Source organism: Nomascus leucogenys, chromosome 24, assembly GCF_006542625.1.
Source record: "Nomascus leucogenys isolate Asia chromosome 24, Asia_NLE_v1, whole genome shotgun sequence".
Lineage (NCBI taxonomy): Eukaryota > Metazoa > Chordata > Mammalia > Primates > Hylobatidae > Nomascus > Nomascus leucogenys.
In genome coordinates this window covers 16,369,423-16,392,880 of record NC_044404.1, presented here as the reverse complement: position 1 = coordinate 16,392,880, position 23,458 = coordinate 16,369,423, and the positions used below count along the sequence as shown (strand labels likewise).

Below are 23,458 nucleotides of genomic sequence, written 5' to 3'. Positions count from 1 at the left end.
CCAGTTTCAGACAATGACTGCGGGTTGAGGGGGCCGGGCCGGGGACGAGGCAACCCAGTGGGGCGAGCAGGCTCCTCCCACATGACATCCTCGCACAAGAATGCGGGGGTGGGGGTGAGGGGCAGCTGAAAACTTTCCACAGGCTGGTGAGGCAGGCCCCACAGAGATAAGTGGACGGTTGGGGTGGGGGTGTCTCTCCAGGACAGGGGGGCAGCCTTCCCTCCTCTAGAGGTGGGGGGTCAAGGTTCTGGCAGATTTTGTTTGCAGAGAGCCGAGCAGCCCCGTTTGTTGGGAAGATCAGCCCAGCAGGAGGACAAGTTTCCAAGAGCGAAATTTCCGACTTAGTTGGTGGGACCCTATCAATCACTAGTCACCTATTGCTGGATTGTTCTTCCTCAGGATCCTCCCACCAAAATTCCTTTCGGTGTGGCTGGGTGCCGGTGTGTGAGATGCCAGGAACGCCCGGCTGGCTCCTCTTTATACCTCTAGACTTTTCTCAGCAGCCCCTGGCCATGCTGCTGCTGGAAGTGATGACAGTCACTACCGTAGACAGGTGCCGTCCGAGGGACAGGCGCTGAGCCAAACAAATGCTTTATCAGACATGCGAGCGGAATCCACACTGCCTTTCCGCGTGGCAGGGACTGTGATCAATCCCGTTTGATAGACCGGGAAACTGAGGTTCGGAGAGCTAAAGAGGCTTGTCTGAAGTCACACAGCTAGGACATGGCTGCATCAGGATCTGAATCCAGGCGGTGCAGCAGCGCCCAGGCTGCAAGATGGGTCAGGAAATGGGGCGGGAAGTGACCAGTTCCTTTGGAATCCCTGACTCAGCTCCTGGCCCTGGGGTAGGCTCTCTGGCCAGCCCTGGGGATGGCAGGGTCTGTTGCAGGGGCTTGGGGGCTCTGTTGGAGGCAGGGGTCCTGGAGAGGGCACTGCTGGGTACATTGAGGGAGAACCAGAGGGAGGCACAGGGTCTGCCCTCCCTGCCGGACCCTCCCCAGGCCTGGAGACCCAGATTCTTTCACTGGGGCTCCTGCTGGTGACAAACCAGACCCAGAGAGAGGTGGGGCACCCTGAGGTCACCTGGCACCTTGTCTAGGTTATTCCCAGTTTGTCCGTTTCTCCTCAGGGTTCTTTCCCCAGGAAGCCTGGAGCTCAGGAAAGAGTTAAGTGGGCAGAGGAAGGCAGGCACCTCCCAGGTGCTGTGTGCGGCAGGTGGGCACGCTGCCCGGAGCGCTCCCATGAACTGTGTCAGGAATGAGCCAGCTTCCCTTGGTTCCCCCGCCCCACCCCCGGCCCTGCCTGTGGGGACAGTGGAGTTGCTCAGGCTGACCACTGTCCCCCAGGGGCTGCTTTGTCTCCATGTCTCCGCTTCCTGTGCTGGCTTCAGCAGCTGGCGAGGCCCCTGCTGGCGCCTCAGCCCTGGGGACCGCCGGCCAAGGCTGCTGGCCACCTGCTTACCTGGCCAGCAGGTGAGCTCACCCCAGCTGGGGTTGTGGGGGGTTGGAGATTCCCTCCTGAGAGGCTCTTGCTCCCTCAAGGGGCCCAGCCCCTTGGGGACTCCCCTCCCTACTGAAGTTTCACGATCCCCCAGTTCATAGGGACACCCCATTCCAGGCACCATGCTGGACAACTCATAAGCAGGGCTTTCTTCCATCTTCACACACAACACAGAGAGGATGAGGACTTGATCCCCATTTTACAGATGAGGAAACTGAGGTCCGGAGAGGAAGCAGTGAACAGTGACCAAAAGAACGGGGGCCTGGCACAGGAAGGCAGTTGCCCTGGTGTGTGTCCTTCCACTCACAGGCTGTATGACCTTAGCAGGTCCCCTCGGGGTCCCACCCCCATCTGTAAAATGAGTGGGCTGGACCTGTGGCCCTGAAGGACACTGTCAGCCTGGTGATCCGCGCTTCCCTCCTGTGGTTTCCCACTGGGGCTCAGTCTGAACACCCGGGAAGCTGTTGACTGTGTGACTCAAGTGTGGTGAGGAGGGATCCCACTGCTTGCAGCCCCAGTGGCCTAAGGTCCATAGCTGACAGGGAGGAGTCCCCTGGCCAGGGTATGGCTGTGGTTAAGGTGGTCTTTAGACAGGGTGGTCTCGGGCCATGGCAGGGGCTGCTGGCAGGATTCCTTTTTCATCAGGTCACAGTTGGTCCTCCAGGTGGAAGACTCTGGGAGCTGCTGGCTGTGGCTCGCAGGCTTTGTCCCCTGCTGGGAAGTCCCACCAAGCCTTATTTCTGTGATGTTTCTTCTGGCCTACAGGGGTGGGACCACGGTGGCAGCACCCCCAGCCCCCCATGGTGGCTCTCACCTCTGTGCCCTGTCTGCCCCACCTTCAGCTCACACTGGGGGCAAAGCTAGGTGCTGGCATCTCCGCTGAGCGGGCACCAGCTTTTCCCTCCCTCCCTCTCCCCTCCTGGAGGTAAGTGGGTCCCCAGAACGGAAGGAAGGAGGCGAGGGAAAGCAAACAGAAGATGAAAGGCTGGAGGCAGGACGGGAGCGGTAGGCGGGGGCTGAGGTGGGGAGCGGTGCTTATCAATGGTGGAGGAATGTGCCTGCAGATAGCTCCCTAGGGTGTGTGTGAAAGGGACAGGGTGCTGGCAGCCGTCAGGCCCTGGGGGCAGTCCCCCTTCTGCAGGGACGACAGGGCCTGCTGGGAGCAAGAAGCCACCAGGGCCTGAGGTTGTCAGCTCCCTCATTTCTGGGTCTACTGACCCATAGGTCGCCATTTGCCGTCTGTCAGGGCCCAGAGACAAAGTCCAAGCTCCACATCCCTGGGCCAAGGTGGTTCCTGCGGTCACCTGCTGGGCCTGGCTTGGGCGGTGACTGGCCCCAGGTGAATTGCCACCATGACCTCTTGACCTCACAACCTTGCCATTGCCAGCCTGGGAGGTGGCTGTGCCTTAGGAGGAGGGGCTCCATCGGGGAGCGTCATGATAAGGGCGTCTGTCCCTGAGTCACTTCATGCTGCCACCTGAGAGGCAGGCATCAGGAACTGGAAAAACCAGGGTATAGCCGGAGGTGCAGCCACTATGCCCCAGTTCCCCTGCTCGGAGTGGCCCAGGCCGGCCAGACAACCGGGCCCAGAACAGCTCTCCACAGGTGTGCCACAGGTGTGCCAAAGTTAGGCTCTTGTGTAAGGCAGGTAGGCATCCTGGTGGACCTTCTCCACAGTGTCTTTCTGGGCACTGAAACACTGCTCACTTCTCTGGCCCTGGAGTGTATATTTCACGTGCACATGGTAGGTTTGCCACCCATTCTCTCTCCCACTCACTCTTCCATCCACCTGTCCACCCATCCACTCATCCATCCATCCACCCCTCCACCCATCCACCCCTACATCCATCCATCCATTCATTGATCCATCTGTCCATCCATCCATCCATCCATCCATCCATCCATCCATCATCCATCCATTCACTCATCTACCTGCCAACCCACCAAACCACCCATCCACTTGTCCATTCATCTGTCCATCCATCCATCCACTCATACCCCCCTCTACCCATCCATCCGTCCACCCCTCCACCCAACCACCCACCTGTCCATTCATCTGTCCGTCCATCCATCCGTCCATCCATCCATCCATCCATCCATCCATCCATTCATCCCTCCACCCACCCACCCACCCCCATCCATCCCTCATCTATCCATCTACTCATCCACCCTTCCACCCACCAACCCACCCATCCACTTGTCCATTCATCTGTCCATCCTCCCCCTCGTCCATCCATCTATCCACCCCTCCACCTAGCCACCCACCTATCCATCCCGCATCCATCCATCCACTTATCCACCTGTCCACCCACCAACCCACCCATCCACTTGTCCATTCATCTGTCCATCCTCCCCACCCATCCATCCATCCATCCATCCACCCCTCCACCCACCCACCCACCTATCCATCCCTCATCCATCCATCCACTCATCCACCTGTCCACCCACCAACCCACCCATCCACTTGTCCATTCATCTGTCCATCCTCCTCACCCATCCATCCATCCACCCCTCCACCCACCCATCCATCCTTCCATCCACCCACCCACTCATCCATCCGTCCACCCACCAACCCACCCATCCATTTGTCCATTCATCTGTCCATTCATCCACCCACTGATAGCCCCCTCCATCCATCCATCCATTCATCCACCTATCCATCCATCCACACACTCATCTACCCATCCACCCACCAACCCACCCATCTATCCATCCATCCATCCGTCTGTCCATCCATTCAGCAAACATTAACTGAGCACCGCTGGGCCATGGGACACAGATAAATTGGTCTCCATTCCTGCTCCTCAAGAGCTGCCAGTCTCACGGAAGCTCCTGATACATGGAGGAATAATTTCAAATGGAGCATAAAAGCCAAGTTTTGAATTCCCCTGGAGCTGAAACGGCGTTTATCTGTCTCACCATCGTATCCTAGCACCCAGCATTGTGCCAGACACCTATGAAGTGCCCATTTCTATTTGGTAAACATAAGATTAATAGATGCCCTAATGGGGGCCAAGGGGGCCAGGAATTGGGCAGTCTGGGAGGGCTGTGTAGAGGAGCTTAAGCTGGGTATTAAAGGATGCATAGGAGTTTGCTGGTTGGCTAAGGAACAGTAGGTATTTGGTGTATGTGGGTGTGTTTGAGTGTGTGTGACCCCTGTCCCCACTTGCCCACCCAGAATGCCAGGAAATCCAACTAGATAAAGTCAGGAAGAACACAGGGGCTTGCTGGTGTCCTACTCATGAACTCTGGGACCCCTGAGCACTTGGAAACTCTGGCAGGGCCCTGGAGACAGCCCCTGGTAGCTCTGTGGTTGGAGGAGGGGAAGCACATCTCGTCAGGCAGGCACATGCCCTGTTGACGCTGCCTCTCTGCTGTATTATCTGGCACATCCGCAGCGGAAATCTCTCCAAATTCCCTCTTTCCTGGCGGCAGCAGGCGGGCCACCCCCGGGCGCTGGGGCCAAAGAGCCCATCTCTTCCCCCACTTCCTCCTCTTGGCATAGGAGCAGCCGCATGGTGGGGAGTCGGGGCATTGTGAGGGTTTGCAGGTGGCTAAAGCCTTCAGTGGGTCCGAGCCTGGGCTGTGGGGGTTTATGGCCCCTGCCTGGCCTGAGAGCCTGGGCTGGGAACGCCCCTGAGCTTCCCAAGGCTGCTGGCCCTGGACCACCTGGAGCCAGCACTTAGCCAGGTGAAGTCTCCTCGGCAGACAAGTCAGGGCATTTAGGGGAATTGAAACCCCAGGATAAACATGGCCCAGCTTTCTGGAGTCTCAGTTTTGCTCAAAGATCTGGTGGAGGAGAGAGCTATTTTTGTATCATGCAGATATATTATGGGGAGGGATGCAATATACTCATGGGTTTCCAAACGCAATAGGAGACTTGAAGACATCTGGGGCTTGAAGGAGACCACTTCAGCCACCCCAACCAACCCCCTGGGATGGAGTCTACACTTTTCTGCTCACAGACACAAAACTGCCCAGTTTGAGAAGATCTGTGGTGGGGAATACCCTCCCCCCTCTCCACAACACATAGACCCACAGCTGCTCTGAAATTCATCAGGAGTTTCTGGCTTTTGAAGTGGGTCAGTCCTTATCTCCTCTCTCTTCAGGCTTGTTTCAGAATGTTGATTTATCTTTGCTCCAAATTGAAGTGTTCCTAAGAACAGAAGTCGGAAAGGAGGCCTGGTGCAGTGGCTCACGCCTGTAATCCCAGCATTGTGGGAAGTCGAGGTGGGAGGATCACTTGAGGCCAGGAGGTCAAGAGACCAGCCTGGGCAACAAAGACAGACCCCGTCTCTAAAAAATAAAATAGGCCGGATGCAGTGGCTCACGCCTGTAATCCCAGCACTTTGGGAGGCCGAGACGGGTGGATCACTTGAGGCCAGGAGTTCGAGACCAGCCTGTATCTCTACTAAAAATACAAAAGTTAGCCAGGTGTGATGGCAGGTGCCTGTAGTTCCAGCTACTCAGGAGGCTGAGGCAGGAAAATTCTTTGAACCCGGGAGGCGGAGGTTGCAGTGAGCTGAGATCCCACCACTGCACTCCAGCCTGGGCAACAGCGAGACTCCATCTCAAAAACAAACAAACAAACAAATAAATAATGAAAAAGGAGTGGGAGAGGAGAGAGGCTGAAAAAAAGGCATCTTGAGTTCTGGTTTCCTGTCTTGGGAGCTTGGTGACCTTGAGCAAGTTTTTTTTGTCTCTCCTCACCTCCAAAGTGGAACGAGCGCTAACAGTGCCTGTATGTAGCAGGTCTATTGTGAGGACTAAATGAGTGTAAAGTGCTCAACCCGAGCCCTGCGCACAGTAGGTACTGTCACTGGGACTCCAGGCTCTGTGCAGAGCAGGAGTCGGGTCCTGGGCCTCCTCCGTCCTGCTGCATGACGCGGGACAAGCCCCCTTCCCTGCCCTGTGTGCCTGAGCTCTCGCAGGGCCAATGCTGAGGGTCTGCAGAAGCAGGATGGGCCAAGGGGGTGAGAGCGGCTGTTTGTGTGGTCCCTGGGCCAGGGTGGGGAGGGGACAGGGATGCAGCCTGGCTCTGAGAGCAGAGTCATTAGTAGGAAGTCACTACCTGGCACCTTACAGAGCAGGGTGTCCTTTGAGTCCTGTTCCCCTGACTCCTGGTCCCCCTCTCCACCTCAGCTCACACAGGGGACTGGACGAAGAGAGTCTTCGCTCCAGATTCTGTCCCTGAGAGTTAGCAGGCCTGTTTGGGCCAGGGTACTTGAAATTGGCTTCCCTGGAGGGGGCTGTCCTTAGATCATTAGGGGCCAGGCTGTCCCCAGGGTCTTGGACAAAAGCTGCCTCCAGGCACAGATTTTTCCTGACGGCAGGGATCTGACTTCCCCACATCAGACCTCCAGCGGCTTTCCATTGCCTCCAGGATAAAGTCCTAGCTTCTTGGCCTGGCACTGAAGGCCTTTCTCAACTGTTTTATTGCTTGCTGCTCCCCACATTTGTGCCCACAAACCCACTCATACCTTCTGTATTAGTCATGCACTTTCTCACTCCTAACTCTCTCTCCCAACATCTATCACGCTCCTGCTGAACTCCTATGCAGCCTCTGAACCCCAGCCAAAATGTCCCCTCTGTGACTTCTCAGACTCCTGGCCAAGGTTGTTTCCCCTTCTCCACCCCCTTAGCTCTTAGCTCGCTTCCTCCCTCTGTCTTGCAGACCTTGTCAGGTGCTTCTGCTCCCTGAGATCAGGGGTTTGTTTTCATCTTGGTGCATACCCAGCACTGGGGGTGGGCCAGGCACAGAGCAGAGGATCATTGTGTGTGTGGTGAACATGGTGCTGAGGTTGGAGGTGTCTCAGGACCCTCTCATCAGAACAATCTGAAGGATTATAATTGTAGGGTTGTTGGGGGAGCTTCCTAGGGTGACCTCTACCCACCCTGGCCACTTCAGCAGCTGCCCAAGCCCTGGACAGCCCTGCACCATGAGCCCTGTGTCTGGGCAGCTTCCTGCCTGTAGGGCCAGGAAGGGGCTTAGGGCAGGGGCGGGATGAGACAGGATAGGGCAGTGGGAGGAAGAAGCCCCCGGAGTCAGGTGCCTGAGCCCCCAGCCTGTTGGGCCAGGACAGGACTGGCCACTGGGGGAGGAAGAGTCACTTCCTGGCTGTCCTTGTGAGTGGCGGATATGACTCGGTCCTGGAAGCAGAGCCAGAGAAAATGCCAGGGGGCTTGGCCTTTCCTGCTTCCTGGTCAGCCCCGGATGGAAAGGTGGGCAGGTCCTGGGCTAGAGGGAACACCTGCAGGGATGGCATCCTGAACTGATGAGGCTGGCCAGTGAGTCAGGGTGGTGGTGACAGTCAACAAACACACATGGTCAAGAAGAGGCAGTCATTGCCCTGGGCAGCTCTCAGCTACCCAGGTGGGGACCTGAGAGACTAGTCTGCACAGAGGAAAGGGGATGAGGCCGGTGGGCAGCGTGCTTGGTCAAGTGCTGAGCTAGGCTGTGATGGGATTCTTGGTTGGCTGAAAGGCGATGTATGGCCTTGAATGCCAGACTCAGGGGCGTGGTGGTTCTTGCAGGAGCCAGTGGGGAGTGAAGCAAAGGTTTGCAGCATGTGTGTGAAGCACTTCCTGGGTGCCCGGTACATGCTAGGCTCTTGCCATGCATTTTTCCATCACAAGACATTTTGCCGACGAGAAAACAGGTCCACAGAGATTTATTGACCTGCTTGCAGGGCAGGGGTCCCTAGTGAGGGAATGAGACAGTCACGTGGGGTAGAAGCAGATTGAACTGATGTCCTTGTGCTGTGTCTGTCCTGTGCCCACCAGCCTGCTCGCCTGGATTCTTTAAGTTTGAGGCATCTGAGAGCCCCTGCTTGGAGTGCCCTGAGCACACGCTGCCATCCCCTGAGGGTGCCACCTCCTGCGAGTGTGAGGAAGGCTTCTTCCGGGCACCTCAGGACCCAGTGTCGATGCCTTGCACACGTGAGTCTTGCAGTGGGTCAGGGTGATGTGACTGAGGGTGACGTGTCAGCCTGGGTCCAGCACAGCACTGACTCCTCCTGTCTGTGCAGGACCCCCCTCCGCCCCACACTACCTCACGGCCGTGGGCATGGGTGCCAAGGTGGAGCTGCGCTGGACGCCCCCTCAGGACAGCGGGGGCCGCGAGGACATTGTCTACAGCGTCACCTGCGAACAGTGCTGGCCCGAGTCTGGGGAGTGCGGGCCGTGTGAGGCCAGTGTGCGCTACTCAGAGCCTCCGCAGGGACTGACCCGCACCAGTGTGACAGTCAGCGACCTGGAGCCCCACATGAACTACAGCTTCACCGTGGAGGCCCGCAACGGCGTCTCAGGCCTGGTGACCAGCCGCAGCTTCCGTACTGCCAGTGTCAGCATCAACCAGACAGGTGAGGTCCAGGGGTGGCAGCTGTGCCCTATGGGGCCTGTCCAGGTGGGGCTTAAGGAGGACGGCCACCCGGGGCCCGGGTGTGTTTAGAGAGAGGCAGCAGAGCAAGTGGTTAAAGGCACAGTGTCTAGAGCAAGCTTGTCCAACCTGTGGGCCACATGCGGCCCCAGCTGACATTGAATGCGGCCCAACACAAATTCGTAAATTTTCTTAAAACATTATGATATTATTTTTGCAATTTTTTCCCCCTTTTTTTTTGAGACAGGCTCGCTCTGTTGCCCAGGCTGGAGTGCAGTGGCTCGATCTCGGTTCACTGCAACCTCTGCCTTCCGGGTTCAAGCAATTTCTCCTGCCTCAGCCTCTGGAGTAGCTGGGATTACAGGCACGTGCCACCACACACAGCTAATTTTTTGTATTTTTAGTAGAGACGGGGGTTTCACTATGTTGGCGAGGCTGGTCTCAATCTCCTGACCTCGTGATCCGCCCGCCTTGGCCTCCCAAAGTGCTGAGATTAAGGCGTGAGCCACTGCGCCTGGCCTGCAATTTTTTTTTTTTTTTTTTTAGCTCATCACCTGTTGTTAGTGTTGGTGTATTTTATGTGTGGCCCAAGACAATTCTTCCATTATGGCCCACAGAAGCTGAAAGATTGGACACTCCTGCTCTAGATCCGCTTCTGAGCTCTGTGACTGTGGGCAGGTTACTTAACCTCTCTGGGCCTCAATGTTCTCACCTGTAAAGTGGGATAATAATTGAGAATTGAGACTGGGCGCGGTGGTTTACGCCTGTAATCCCAGCACTTTGGGAGGCTGAGGCGGGCAGATCACCTGAGGTCAAGAGTTCGAGACCAGCCTGACCAATATGGAGAAACCCCATCTCTACTAAAAATACAAAAAATTAGCTGGGTGTGGTGGTGCATGCCTGTAATCCCAGCTACTCGGGAGGCTGAAGTAGGAGAATCGCTTGAACCCGGGAGGCAGAGGTTGTGGTGAGCCGAGATCGTGCCATTGCATTCCAGCCTGGGCAACAAGAGCAAAACTCCGTCTCAAAAGAAAAAAATAAAAAAGCATTCAGCAAAAGTTAGTCCTTCCTTCTTCCTTCTTCCTTCTTCCTTCTTCCTTCTCCTTCTCCTTCTCCTCCTTTTTCTTCTTTTCTTCTTCTTTCTTCTTCTTCTCCTTTTTTTTTTTTTTTAGACGGAGTTTTGCTCTTGTTGCCCAGGCTGGAGTGCAGTGGCACAATCTTGGCTCACCCCAACCTCTGCATCCCAGATTCAAGCAATTCTCCTGCCTCAGCCTCCCGAGTAGCTGGGATTACAGGCATGTGCCACCACGCCCAGCTAATTTTGTATTTTTAGTAGCGATAGGGTTTCTCTATGTTAGTCAGGCTGGTCTCTAACTCCCAACTTCAGGTGATCCTCCCGCCTTGGCCTCCCAAAGTGCTGGGATTACAGGCGTGAGCCACCGCGCCTGGCCTTTTATTATTATTATTATTTATGCACTCGTAAATATGGGGCACCTCTGATGTGCCAGCCCCTGTGATGGGGCCAGGGTGGAGGCCTGGGGCTCTGGCCCTGTGCTCTGGAGCTGGAAGTTTAGGATCCTCGGTTGGGATCTAAAGAGCCTGGGAGCTGGGCGTGGTGACTACACCCATAATCCCAGCATTTTGGGAGGTTGAGGCAGGAGGATTGCTTGAGCTCAGGCATTTGAGACCAGCATGGGCAACATAGCGAGACCCCATCTCTACAAAAAACACAAAAATTAGCCAGGTACAGCAGCACATGTCTGTAGCCCCAGCTATTCAGGAAGCTGAGGCAGGAGGATCACTTGAGCACAGGAGTTCGAAGCTGTAGTGAGCCGAGATCATGCCACTGCACTCGAGCCTAGGTGACAGAGCGAGATCCTATCTCAAAAAAATGAAAGAATCTGGGCTGTGGAGGATCTGGCTTCACGTCCACTTGTCCCCCCAAACCCTGCCTGCTCGTAGGCAGCTTCTTACCCACTTCCCCCACTGCCTGTCCTGCCCAGAGCCCCCCAAGGTGAGGCTGGAGGGCCGCAGCACCACCTCGCTTAGCGTCTCCTGGAGCATCCCCCTGCCGCAGCAGAGCCGCGTGTGGAAGTACGAGGTCACCTACCGCAAGAAGGTAACTCCCAGAGGGGCGGGGCTGGCTGTAGCTGGGCCGAGAGCAGCGGACGGGCTGGTCACATAGATGCTCACCAAACCACCCAGCCATCTGAAGAAGCACCCTTCTGCAGATGGAGAAACAGGCCTGGAGTCTGCCAGGGGGTTACATCTCCCAAGGCAGCACAGCAGAGATTTGTAGGAGCGAAGGCATGGTGTCCTTGGAAGAGGCAGTCAGGGTGAGGACAGGGGCAGAATTTTGGGACCCCACACAGCTCGGTTTGAGTCCTGGCTCATGCATTTAGTGGTTCTGACCTTGAGTGAATCACTTAATTCCGAGCCTCAGTTTCCTCCTCTGTAAGAAGAGCCTCAAGTTTGCTAACAAAGGCAAGCCACCTTGCTAGCTCGGGGTGGTCTCCAGAGGGCTGAGCCGAGGCCCCTGCCCTGCCCTCACTACCTGCCCCTCCGCCGCCCACCCACCCACCCACAGGGAGACTCCAACAGCTACAATGTGCGCCGCACTGAGGGTTTCTCCGTGACCCTGGATGACCTGGCTCCGGACACCACCTACCTGGTCCAGGTGCAGGCACTGACACAGGAGGGCCAGGGGGCCGGCAGCAAGGTGCACGAATTCCAGACACTGTGTGAGTTGGGGGACCCTGGGCATGGACCAGGCCAGGGCCCAGAACCAAGCAATTGAGACATCTTGGGAAAGGAAGTGAATCAAAGAACTTAGAAATGCCCCTTTCTCGGTCAGCGGGGGCCTGGGACAGCCCTTTGAGGACTGCCCCCAAGCCTGGGGAGGGGGAAGCATGGAGGGCTGAGGGGTGGAGGAGCCGGGATGTAGATTCACGACAGTGATGTGAGGAAGTTCAAATCCACATCGCAGAAAGAGCCAGAGCTTTGAGCCCCACATACCTGCAATACCTCCTGTGAGACCCTTCGGGAAGGCCTCTGCTTGACCGTCTGTGAAATGGGACTAAGTACCGTCTGGAGCCTTCCCAAGTGCAAGCACCCAGCACACAGTAGGGGCCCAGGTGTCTTGGGTGCAGCTTGGGTGTTGCTGTGATTTGTGGGGGAACTCCCTTGTCATCAGCTGATTTCTTCCACCAGCCCCGGAGGGATCTGGCAACTTGGCGGTGATTGGCGGCGTGGCTGTCGGTGGGGTCCTGCTTCTGGTGCTGGCAGGAGTTGGTTTCTTTATCCACCGCAGGTTCGTCAGAGCCCATACCCTGGCTCCACAGGGACTTGGGTGGGAAAATGGGGCAGGAACCTCTGTTTCCTCATCTGAACGATGGGGCCCACCGGACGCTAGTCTAGTTTAATCCCTGCCTCCGGATGGTGCAAGGATATATGAGCTGGAGTGCGTAGCGAAGTGCCTGGCACGCGGTGGGGCCGGGACACGGGGGTCATTACCTCTGCTCTTGTTATTAATGATGCGTCCACACTTCCTCTGGACACGCAGGCAGGAATCCCCGAGTAGCTCTAATGGGAATGCCTTCGTCACCACTGCTTAAGGGGCCATTCTGGGGCCTAGATCCCGGAGAGGGAGTCCTGGCTCGCTCACTTCCTCCCCGTTCCTCCACCCGCCTTCTCCGCACCCTCAGCCTTGAGAGTGGAGCTTGGGCAGCGACAGCGGGGACTGGGTCGCGTTCTGAGCACCCCAGGTCCTCCTAGGACCAAAGTAGGGTCAGGAGGCTTCCCTGGCCAGAGCAGACCTCACTGACCTCCCTGCATTTGGTTCCCCGTGGGGCTCTTTCAGGAGGAAGAAACTGCGTGCCCGCCAGTCCCCGGAGGACGTTTACTTCTCCAAGTCAGGTGAGACGCAGCCCTGCCCGCACCGTCCCCAGCTCTGTGGGGGAGGTGGGGGCAACCAGGGTGTTCCCAGGGCACTGGGGTGGGGCCGCAGGCTTCCGTGGCAGCTCTGAGGGGTCCATCCCCCACAGCCTGGTCCAAGTCTCTGAAGATCATGTGCCCTTCTCCTCTGACTCCAGGGCACCCCCCATGGGGCCCCTCCTGAGCTGCCTGTGACCGCACCCCTTCTCCTTCCAGAACAACTGAAGCCCCTGAAGACATACGTGGACCCCCACACATATGAGGACCCCAACCAGGCTGTGTTGAAGTTCACTACCGAGATCCATCCGTCCTGTGTCACTCGGCAGAAGGTGATCGGAGCAGGTGAGGTCGGCCCCCTGCCGAGGGGCCCTGAGGAGGCAGCAGTGGTGACACAGGGTGGGAGCCCTCGTGCCAGGGCTGACTGGGGCGCTCCCCTGACCCTGTCTGCCCACAGGAGAGTTTGGGGAGGTGTACAAGGGCACGCTGAAGACATCCTCGGGGAAGAAGGAGGTGCCGGTGGCCATCAAGACTCTGAAGGCTGGCTACACAGAGAAGCAGCGAGTGGACTTCCTCGGCGAGGCCGGCATCATGGGCCAGTTCAGCCACCACAACATCATCCGCCTGGAGGGCGTCGTCTCCAAATGTGAGGCTTGGGGCCTGCCCACATTGGGTGGAGAGGGGCCACCTAGCAGGGGCTCTGTCTGTGACTGTGCCCACCTCCCCTATATCTGTGCCCGCCTTCCCCCCATACCTGCACCCACCTCCTCTACACCTGTGCCCACCTTCCCCATACCTGCACCTACCTCCTTTACACCTGTGCCCACCTCTCCCCGATACCTGTACCCACCTCCTTTACACCTGTGCCCACCTCTCCCCATACTTGTACCCACCTCCTCTACACCTGTGCCCACCTCTCCCCGATACCTGTACCCACTCCTTACACCTGTGCCCACCTCTCCCCATGCTTGTACCCACCTCCTCTACACCTGTGCCCACCTCTCCCTATGCTTGTACCCACCTCCTCTACACCTGTGCCCACCTGTCCTCGATACCTGTGCCCTCCTCCCCAACACCTGAACCCACCTCTCCCCATACCTGTGCCCACTCCTCCCCCTGTGCCCATCTTTCCCCACACGTGTTCCCTCCTCTCCCCATACTTGTACCCACCCTTCCCCACACCTGTTCCCACCTCTCCCCGCACCTGTGCCCACCTCTCCTACACCTGTGCCCACCTTCCCCCATATCTGTGCCCACCTCTCCCACATGCCTGGGCCCACTTACCTCTCACCTGTGCCCACCCCCCTACAGACAAGCCCATGATGATCATCACCGAGTACATGGAGAATGGGGCCCTGGACAAGTTCCTTAGGGTAAGGATGTGGGTTGTAGGGGGCGGGGATGCCTGTCCATTGAGCCTGGGGCTGGCCTGGCGGGTTCAGGGCTGGCCGGCAGCTGAGCGCCCGTGCTCCGGCAGGAGAAGGATGGCGAGTTCAGCGTGCTGCAGCTGGTGGGCATGCTGCGGGGCATTGCAGCTGGCATGAAGTACCTGGCCAACATGAACTATGTGCACCGTGACCTGGCTGCCCGCAACATCCTCGTCAACAGCAACCTGGTCTGCAAGGTGTCTGACTTTGGCCTGTCCCGCGTGCTGGAGGACGACCCTGAGGCCACCTACACCACCAGTGTGAGTCGGGGAAGGGGACCTCAAGGGAGAAGCGGCCTTCGCCCTGCCTGGTGTCTTCTCGCCTGCACACCTGGGCATGGGCTTCAGGAGGCAGAACACCTGTAGGAGTCCAGGGAGGGGTCGTGGGGCCTGGCTGCAATGGTCCTGGGGCCAGCCAGAGGGCACAGTGGTGACTGGGCCTGGGTTCCCTGCAGGGCGGCAAGATCCCCATCCGCTGGACCGCCCCGGAGGCCATTTCCTACCGCAAGTTCACCTCTGCCAGCGACGTGTGGAGCTTTGGCATTGTCATGTGGGAGGTGATGACCTACGGCGAGCGGCCCTACTGGGAGCTGTCCAACCACGAGGTGGGTGCCCTTGCCCTCCCCAGGCCTGCCCAGACCTGCACTCAAGCCCTTTACTCATCTCAAACCGCAGGGGCTGGGCAGAGGACAGTTTAGATGAACCTACTTAGGTTTGCTCCATAAATGTCTATTTTTTTTTTTTTTGGAGATGGAGTTTTGCTCTTGTTGCCCAGGCTGGAGTGCAATGGCATGATCTCGGCTCACTGCAACCTCCACCTCCCAGGTTCAAGCAATTCTCCTGCCTCAGCCTCCCGAGTAGCTGGGATTACAGGCATGCGCCACCATACCCAGCTATTTTTTGTATTTTTAGTGCAGACGGGGTTTCACTATGTTGGCCAGGCTGGTCTCTAGCTCCTCGCTTCAGGTGATCCACCCGCCTCAGCCTCCCAAAGTGCTGGGATTACAGGGGTAAGCCACCGCACCCAGCCCCGTAAATATTTCTTGAGGATCTACTGCGTGCCAGGCCTTGTGCTAGGTTCCAGGAGCTGATTCAGAGAGTGCAGAGATGAAACAAGGAGTGGGATGTACGTGTGTATCCGTGTGTCCATGCATGTGTGTGCATCCGTATGTGTGCACATGTGCATGCATGCATGTGTGTGTGTATCTGTGTGCTTGGTGCCTCACTCAGCCTGGTGGCCTGTGAGGCTTCTCAGAAGAGGTCACATCTCTGCCAAGACCAAGGGCACTGTAAGGCAGCCAGATGAAGAGAAGGAGGGGAAGAGAGATGGGAGGGAGGCTGGGCTGAGGGCACACAGTGTGGCTGCTGCCTGGTGCCCTGTGAGGGAGCAGGGTCCCTTCTAGCTGGGAGCAGTGGCACATGCCTGTAATCCTAGCACTTTGGGAGGCTGAGGCAGGAGTATCACTTGAGCTCAGGAGTTCGAGACCAGCCTGGACAACATGACGAAACCCTGTCTCTACAAAAAATTAAAAAATTAGCCAAGCGTGGTGGCACGTGCCTGTAATCTCAGCTACTCAGGAGGCGGAGGTGGGAGGATCACTTGAGCACAGGAGGTTGAGGCTGCTGTGAGGTGTGATAGCGCCACTGCACTCTAGCCTGGGTGACAAACTGAGACCCTGTCTCAGTCAAAAAAAAAAAAAAAGTCCCTTCCAGTGAACTCTGGACACAGCCCCTTAGGCATTTGCCCTTTGGGCAGCTCTGAAGGTTGGGTGGCAGCTCAAGAAAGGCCCTTCCCGTCTGTTTCTGGGATATTCCTGTTTCCCTTCCCTCCCCTGCCCACCTCCATAGGCTGGAGGCTGCAGTGGGTTTCAGTGGCTTTCTGCAACAGCGCCCCTGACCTTCATGCCCCACCAGGTGATGAAAGCCATCAATGATGGCTTCCGGCTCCCCACGCCCATGGACTGCCCCTCCGCCATCTACCAGCTCATGATGCAGTGCTGGCAGCAGGAGCGTGCCCGCCGCCCCAAGTTCGCTGACATCGTCAGCATCCTGGACAAGCTCATTCGTGCCCCTGACTCCCTCAAGACCCTGGCTGACTTCGACCCCCGGTGAGTTCTATGCCCTCTGCCCATGATGACCCCAATTTTCCTTCTACAGACTCCTGAACCGCTTCAGTAGAGTGGGCACCCAGGGGAAGTTGGGGGCTGCTGGGGGCTAAGAAGTTATGTGTGGACTTGACTTACACTGAACACGATGGCCCAGGAAATCCTCATAGAAGCAACCAGCTTATGTGTCTGTGTGCAGGGCACTGCGTGAGCACTTAATATGTTTTCATCCATTTAAACAACCTACGAGATGAGTCCTCCAGTGGTCCTCATTTTGTAGAAGAGGAAACTGAGACACAGAGCGATTGAATATCTTACATGGCTGGAAGTGGTCAGGCTGGGATTGTGACCTCAGGATCCGGAATCTCTGCTCGTAGCGTTTTATGATGTGGTAGTTATTGGTGGTGGTCCTGTTAGTAGGAGTGGAGGGGCAGCAGTAGTTACAGATGCTGAGCGCTCCCAACATGCCAGGAGGTCTCATTGAACCCTACTTGACTGGGCTTCCCTGTTGCCCAGATAAGGAAACGGAGGCACGGGGCAGCCGAGTCAATCGTCCAGGTTAGGGAGCAGCAGGTGCGGCGCCCAGGGTGGACTGGGTGCTGCAGCCCCTCACCTGCAGTGCTTCCTGTTGCAGCGTGTCTATCCGGCTCCCCAGCACGAGCGGCTCGGAGGGGGTGCCCTTCCGCACGGTGTCCGAGTGGCTGGAGTCCATCAAGATGCAGCAGTATACCGAGCACTTCATGGCGGCCGGCTACACTGCCATCGAGAAGGTGGTGCAGATGACGAACGAGTAAGTCAGGCCCCTTCCCGTCCCCCCTCACCTCCCGCCTCCCACTCCGGAGGCTGCCTCCATGCCCCCGAAACCCTCTTCCCTGCCCCTCAATGCTCCTCTCTTTGTTCTTTCTCTTCTGGGAAGAGGCTCCTTGGAAGAGAAGGGCAGAACTCCGCCAGCAGCTGGCAGCTCTGGGCGCCCACTCTCAGCTCTCTCCTCTTCCTACATCCTTTACCAGAGTGGGGAAATAATAGTAACCGTAATCATAACAGTAGCTACTGTTTCCTGAGGGCTATGTGCCATCTCTGCTTCAGCACTTTGAATGAGAACCCAGCGGGGCGAGTCCTGTTAACAGGTGAGAAACAGGTGCAGGTGAGAAACAGATGCAGAGAAGTGCAGTGACCTGCTGAGGGTCCCATAGCCAGGACGGGGAGAGCAGGATTCCAGGCCCAGTCAGTCGGGGTCCCAGAGCACAGGGATCGGAGAGGTCATTGGTGGAGAAACAGGCTGAGACATTACTGGCTTGCCTGAGGTCACACAGTCAGTTTGGAGCAGTCTTCTCCAAGATACACTGGCTGCTGCCCAGGAGAGAGAACCCCTGGCCTACCCCTGGCACCTCTCTCCACTTGGTTGGCTCTCAGCCTGCAGTCCCACCTGGCGAGAAGTGCCACTTACTCCCTGCTGGCCCTGGGTTTGCCCCTTTGTCGAGCTGCCCCTTGGGAGCTCTTCTCTCCTTCCCAGCTCCAGCATTGAGACTTTTCCCGGCATGGCCTTGGCACAGACACCTCCTTCCGTCCCAGGAGGGGGAAGACACTATCCTCTTAGCCTTTTGTGCCTCTAAAAATAGTGCCGGTTTCAACAACCCAGCTTGTGCATGGTCCAAGGTCATGGCGGGAACAGACCGGGAGGCTGGGAGGTTTTGGGAACCGTATGGAGGGGATGACCTGGGCCTCCCATGGTTCTAGGTCACAGAAGTTCTGGGATTTGAGCCTGTTCATGAACATTCTCTAGGGCCTTTGGAAACTGCTCAGCTGGGCTTCCAACCTGCTGGCCAAGGCCATAGCCCCCCTCAGGGGACAGTCGGTGATGGGAAGCAGGCAGGAACAGAGCCGACCAGAGGGGAGGCGGGGAGATGTAGGGAGGGGAGATGGATCACAGGATGTCTTTTGCTGCCGGCCAGCGCAGCAGGGCTACAGGCTTGGGCTCTGCACACATGCCTGGGTTCAAGTACCGCATCTACCGCTTCCTAGCGAGTGACCTTGATCAAGTTTGATGGGATTGCATGGGTGCAGTGCAGATGACACGACTGGTATACAGTAGGTGCTAAATCCTCATTGCTCTCCTCTTTTCCTCCATTCCCTTGCTTTCCTCCCCTAGCGCTGTGCAAATGCCCCCTCCTTTTCTCCTTTTCCCTGGGAGCATCCACCAGACCCTTTGCCCCTCCAGGGGCTCCCACCAAGGACAACACAGCCTCTCTTCTGATGACCAGAGCTGAGGGCATGGAGAAGTGCTTATAGGAAACACATGTTCTTAGAAGCTTCCCTAAATAGCCCGGGGTGTTCCTCGCCAATTCCTTTCCCACGAGCAGGGACGGGGCGGTCTTGGATGGATGGAGGCTGTGTGTGTGTGTGTGTGTGTGTGTGTGTGTGTGTGTGCGCTCCAGTGCGCGTTGTTGTGAAAGGGCCTGGATAAAGGCAGGAAGTCATTCGGCGCCCCCCGCCCTCCACCACCCGCTCCTCCCACCAGCCACTGGTGCTCAGAGCTGGGGCCTGCATGCCTCCTCCTTCCCCTCTGCCTCTTTCCAAATAAATGGGGATCTCAAAGGACTTTTTAAAACCTGAAGCCTGGGTCTACACACGCCATGGGTCCCAATGGGAGGCTTGGAGCTGGTAGCAGGGGAATGCGTGCCTTTCCCAATAGGATCAGGATTTAGGCTTCAGTGTCCCACCTCCTCCCCTTCTCAGCCTCCTGCCTCTTTGACTTCCTCCCAGGGGACCAGCTGCCTGTTCCCCTGGGGTCCCACAGCCACTGTCTCTTCTCCATTTGTGCTATTTTGGAGTCAGTTGGGTTTCTAGCTAGACTAGTGGTCCCAGATGTTTTGTGGGCAGCTGATGAAAGGGGTGGATGTTGCACCCCAGAAAAATAGCCCAACCCCAGGCACTGTCCAGAGCTGGGACTACAGCATTTGCATCCTGTGTGGGGGTCGAGGGCACAGGCTGTAGATCTTAGGGTCTCCAGTGCCCTTGGCATAGGCTTGGCACTGAAGGAATGCTTGCTGAATGAATGAATGATCTGATACATGAGGTTCCAGGAGCCATTTCTTACTCCCGTCTTCCTGCACCCAGGGCCAGAACACAGTAGGAGCTCACCGAGTATATGGCCTTGGAGTTTTCTACGCAGGGCCTCAAAAGCAAACTGTGCTCCCATCCTGTGAGATTAACCACTACCATTTGCAAGAGGGACCAGAGGTGGCCCAGCAACGGCCCAGTCTCCGCTAAAGCATTTATTCGCTCATTCATTCATGCAGCAGACACTCCCTAGGGACCTACTATGTGCCAGGCCTATCCTGGACCCTGGGCAGGGGTGGGGGCGGGAGCAGGGGCTGTGGGGGTGATGGGCCCAGATGACGAGGTCTCAGCACTTGTCCTCCTGGAGCTTACAACCCACTGCTTCTTAAACCGGATGTCAGGTTTCTTCTGGGATTCAACCAAATGCAGACTCCTTGCCCCACCTGCAGAACTGCAAGTCGAGTGAATCGGGTGTCAGGCCAGGAGTCCTGTCTTCTTCCCCGTGTTCTGAGCGCTTTTCCAGGGACCACAATTCGAGAACTTCAAGTGTGTGGGAAACTGCTGCTTTTTCAGCACCTCCAACTGTATAGGTTAGAAACGTCCTGTGCGGGTAGCATAGGAAGTTCTCCCAAATGTCCCAGCCTTCCTGCTGCTGCGGGAGCACCAGCCTCCGCGGGAGGTCCTGGAGTCCCCCCCACTCACCTGGGTCTGCCCTTCCCTGCTCTGCGCCTGTGCCGAGGCTCCCGGAGCCTGTGGGAAAGTCATGTCTGCAGAACTGCGACTAGGATCTTGCATCATATAATTAGCTCCCTTTACAGCCAAAAGACGGCCCATAAAAACTTGGGTGTTTTCATGGGTTTGGGCTAGTGGGTGAGGACGGTGGAGGAGAAAACTCCCAAAGTGAGTAATAAATGCCCTCCTCACAGGTTCCTGGGAGCATAAGTGATTTCATGAGGGGACGGAGGGCCATGGAAGGGGGCCCCAGGAGAGTGTGTACCCTGTGGGTGTGGGAAAGCAGGGCTATGGGCTCCTGGGCACATCTGTCCATCTGGTACTGATGCTGCCTTCCCCGGCGACTGCTGGTTTTGAGGTCTCTCGCCCTCCAGATGGACAGTAGCTCCCATTTTACACAGGAGGAAACTGAGGTTCCCCCAAGGGAAGACATCTTCCTAGTCACTGGATCTGGTGACCTGCAAGCCTCACCCTTGAAGACTGGCAGAGTTTAACCCTCCAAGTATTTCCCGAGTCCTTCCTTCATGATCAGCAGTGGGAACTTGGAAGGAGTGAGGGAGAAATGAGGCAGCAGATGGGAAGAGACCTTGGTCAGAGAGGCTTTGAGCGACATCCCTAGAGAGTTCCTGGGAAGGAGGCCTGAGCTGGGGGCACTGGGGACAGACTAGGGGTGAGGGGAGGGGAGGCATTTGTTCATAGCTGGTTTGATTCCCAGCTCTTCCACCTCCTAGCTGTGTGACCTCGGGCAAGACACTTCACCTCTCTGACCTCAGTTCTCTAATCTGCAAAATGGGGATGAAAAAGAGCACCTGCCTCACAGATAATTCAGAAGATTTGATTTATTTTTATTTTTTTAAAGCTTCGTACAGCGTTGAGCCTTCTGTCCTTTTCCTAACTTTGTTGATGGTGGGCCACCTTGGCAAGCTTCTAGGCTGTGGCTCCTTCTCCCAGGCCTACCTAACCAGCGCTCTCTTGCCCTACAGGTCCCCAAGGCACCCTCTCCACCCTCCTCCTCTGCCTCCCTCCACTCCCCTCCCCAGCCGCCCACCGAGTCCTGTCCCCGCCCAGCCCGACCCCCTCCCCTGCTCCAGCCCCTAACTCTCCCTCTCTCCCTCTGGGCCCACAGCGACATCAAGAGGATTGGGGTGCGGCTGCCCGGCCACCAGAAGCGCATCGCCTACAGCCTGCTGGGACTCAAGGACCAGGTGAACACTGTGGGGATCCCCATCTGAGCCTCGACAGGGCCTGGAGCCCCATCGGCCAAGAATACTTGAAGAAACAGAATGGCCTCCCTGCTGTGCCATGCTGGGCCACTGGGGACCTTATTTATTTCTAGTTCTTTCCTCCTCCTGCAACTTCTGCTGAGGGGTCTCGGATGACACCCTGGCCTGAACTGAGGAGATGACCACGGATGCTGGGCCGGGCCCTCTTTCCCTGCGAGGCACAGACAGCTGAGCACTTAGCAGGCACCGCCATGTCCCAGCATCCCTGGAGCAGGAGCCCCGCCACGGCCTTCGGACAGACATATAGGATATTCCCAAGCCAACCTCCGCTTCGTCTTCTCCCACATGAGGCCATCTCAGGAGATGGGGGGACTTGGCCCAGCACCAAGTGAACAGGGTACCTCAAGCCCCATTTCCTCACACTAAGAGGGCAGACTGTGAACTTGACTGGGCGAGACCCAAAGTGGTCCTCGTCCCTCTAGTGCCTTCTTTAGACCCTTGGGCCCCGTCCTCATCCCTGACTGGCCAAACCCTTGCTTTCCTGGGCCTTTGCAAGATGCTTGGTTGTGTTGAGGTTTTTAAATATATATTTTGTACTTTGTGGAGAGAATGTGTGTGTGTGGCAGGGGGCCCCGCCAGGGCTGGGGACAGAGGGTGTCAAACATTCCTGAGCTGGGGACCCGGGGGCCGGTGCTGCAGGAGTGTCCTGCCCATGCCCCAGTCGGCCCCATCTCTCATCGCTTTGGACAGCAGTTTCTGTTCTGTCAGTGTTAAGGATTTTGTTTTGTTGGAAATTTTTTTCAAATCTTAATTTATTTTTTTTTATATTTATTGTTAGAAAATGACTTATTTCTGCTCTGGAATAAAGTTGCAGATGATTCAAACCGATCTTGGCTTTCAGTCTTGGGAAAAGCAGTGGGGTCCCAGAGCTTCCTGGGTGGGAGTTGAGGGGCTGAGGGTTCCTCCCAAACCCCGAGTGTTTAAACAGAGATTCGCGTACAAGGCAGACACGTCACTTAACCCTGGGAGCAGGGGTGGGTGGGAGGTGGGCAGGGGGCCGGGAAGCAGGTTCTGCCAAGCCTGGCCTCCATGCCAGCAGGCCCCAATCACCTTTGATCTCCAGGCTGCTCAGAGCCTTCTGGAGGGCTGGGAGGTAGGAGAACAGCAAGAGCCGCCGTCAGCTTCCCTCCCACGGCTCCCCGGAGCTGTCGAAATGGATCCTTCAACCATCCATGTGGGGCTCTGAGGTTTACACAAGCTTTTCACAGGTTTCAGCTTGTCAGAACCTCAACACTTTGTTATGAGTTTTGTGGGCGGCCCCATTTTACAGAGAAGGAAAACCAAGCCGGAGCCGAGCAACTGGGTTTGCTCAAGGCCACACAGCAAGTTAGGGGCAGAGGCCAGAATTGAAAGCAAGGTCAGAAATCTCAGTGGGATGCTTTTCTCATAGATGAGGAGATGGAGGCTCAGAGACATGCAGCGACTTGCCCAAAGTCACACAGCAGTCTCAAGAAAAGCCAGAGTTCTAATTTCTTTTTTTCTTTTTATTGAGACGGAGTCTCACTCTGTCGCCAGGCTGGAGTGCAGTGGCGCGATCTTGGCTCACTGCAACCTCTGCCTCCTGGGTTCAAGCGATTCTCCTGTCTCAGCCTCCCGAGTAGCTGGGACTATAGGTGCACACCACCACAGCCAGCTAATTTTTGTATTTTTAGTGGAGATGGGGTTTCACCATGTTGGCCAAGATGGTCTCAATCTCTTGACCTTGTGATCTGCCCACCTATGCCTCCCAAAGTGCTGGGATTACAGGCGTGAGCCATCGTGCCCAGCACCAGAGTTCTAATTTCAAACCTGAGCCTTCTCCACTCTACCGGGTTGCAGCCCTGCATGTCAGAGGTCGTTCATAGTGGGGGTTAGGAAGGTGTCAAACACAGGTCACCAGGAACGTAACCAGGGAGCAGAGATGATCTGAGGCCCAGGAGGAAGACTTCCTGGAGGAGGTGGTCCCAGAGCTGAGACCTCAGGAACTACTAGGAGTTAACCAGCGAAGCCAAGGGAGGGTGATACAGAGTGAGGCGCGGGAGCGTGAAACCATATGGTTGTGCAA

General features: G+C 56.8%; 1 protein-coding gene across 1 annotated transcript in view; it reads left to right on the top strand.

Moving 5' to 3' along the window:
- EPHA2 (EPH receptor A2) overlaps positions 1-22,242 on the top strand; it is a 31,743-nt gene extending 9,501 nt beyond the window's left edge. Inside the window, exons 4-17 of the mRNA XM_003279934.4 lie at positions 8,284-8,439; positions 8,529-8,861; positions 10,882-10,997; positions 11,466-11,619; positions 12,089-12,188; positions 12,738-12,793; positions 13,028-13,153; positions 13,266-13,454; positions 14,120-14,181; positions 14,286-14,495; positions 14,690-14,839; positions 16,149-16,342; positions 16,974-17,129; positions 21,258-22,242. Of these exons, the coding sequence (XP_003279982.1) occupies positions 8,284-8,439; positions 8,529-8,861; positions 10,882-10,997; positions 11,466-11,619; positions 12,089-12,188; positions 12,738-12,793; positions 13,028-13,153; positions 13,266-13,454; positions 14,120-14,181; positions 14,286-14,495; positions 14,690-14,839; positions 16,149-16,342; positions 16,974-17,129; positions 21,258-21,363 (2,108 nt within the window). The 3' untranslated portion in view covers positions 21,364-22,242. The remainder of the gene's footprint in view (positions 1-8,283; positions 8,440-8,528; positions 8,862-10,881; positions 10,998-11,465; positions 11,620-12,088; positions 12,189-12,737; positions 12,794-13,027; positions 13,154-13,265; positions 13,455-14,119; positions 14,182-14,285; positions 14,496-14,689; positions 14,840-16,148; positions 16,343-16,973; positions 17,130-21,257) is intronic.
- The last annotated feature ends 1,216 nt before the right edge of the window (positions 22,243-23,458 follow it).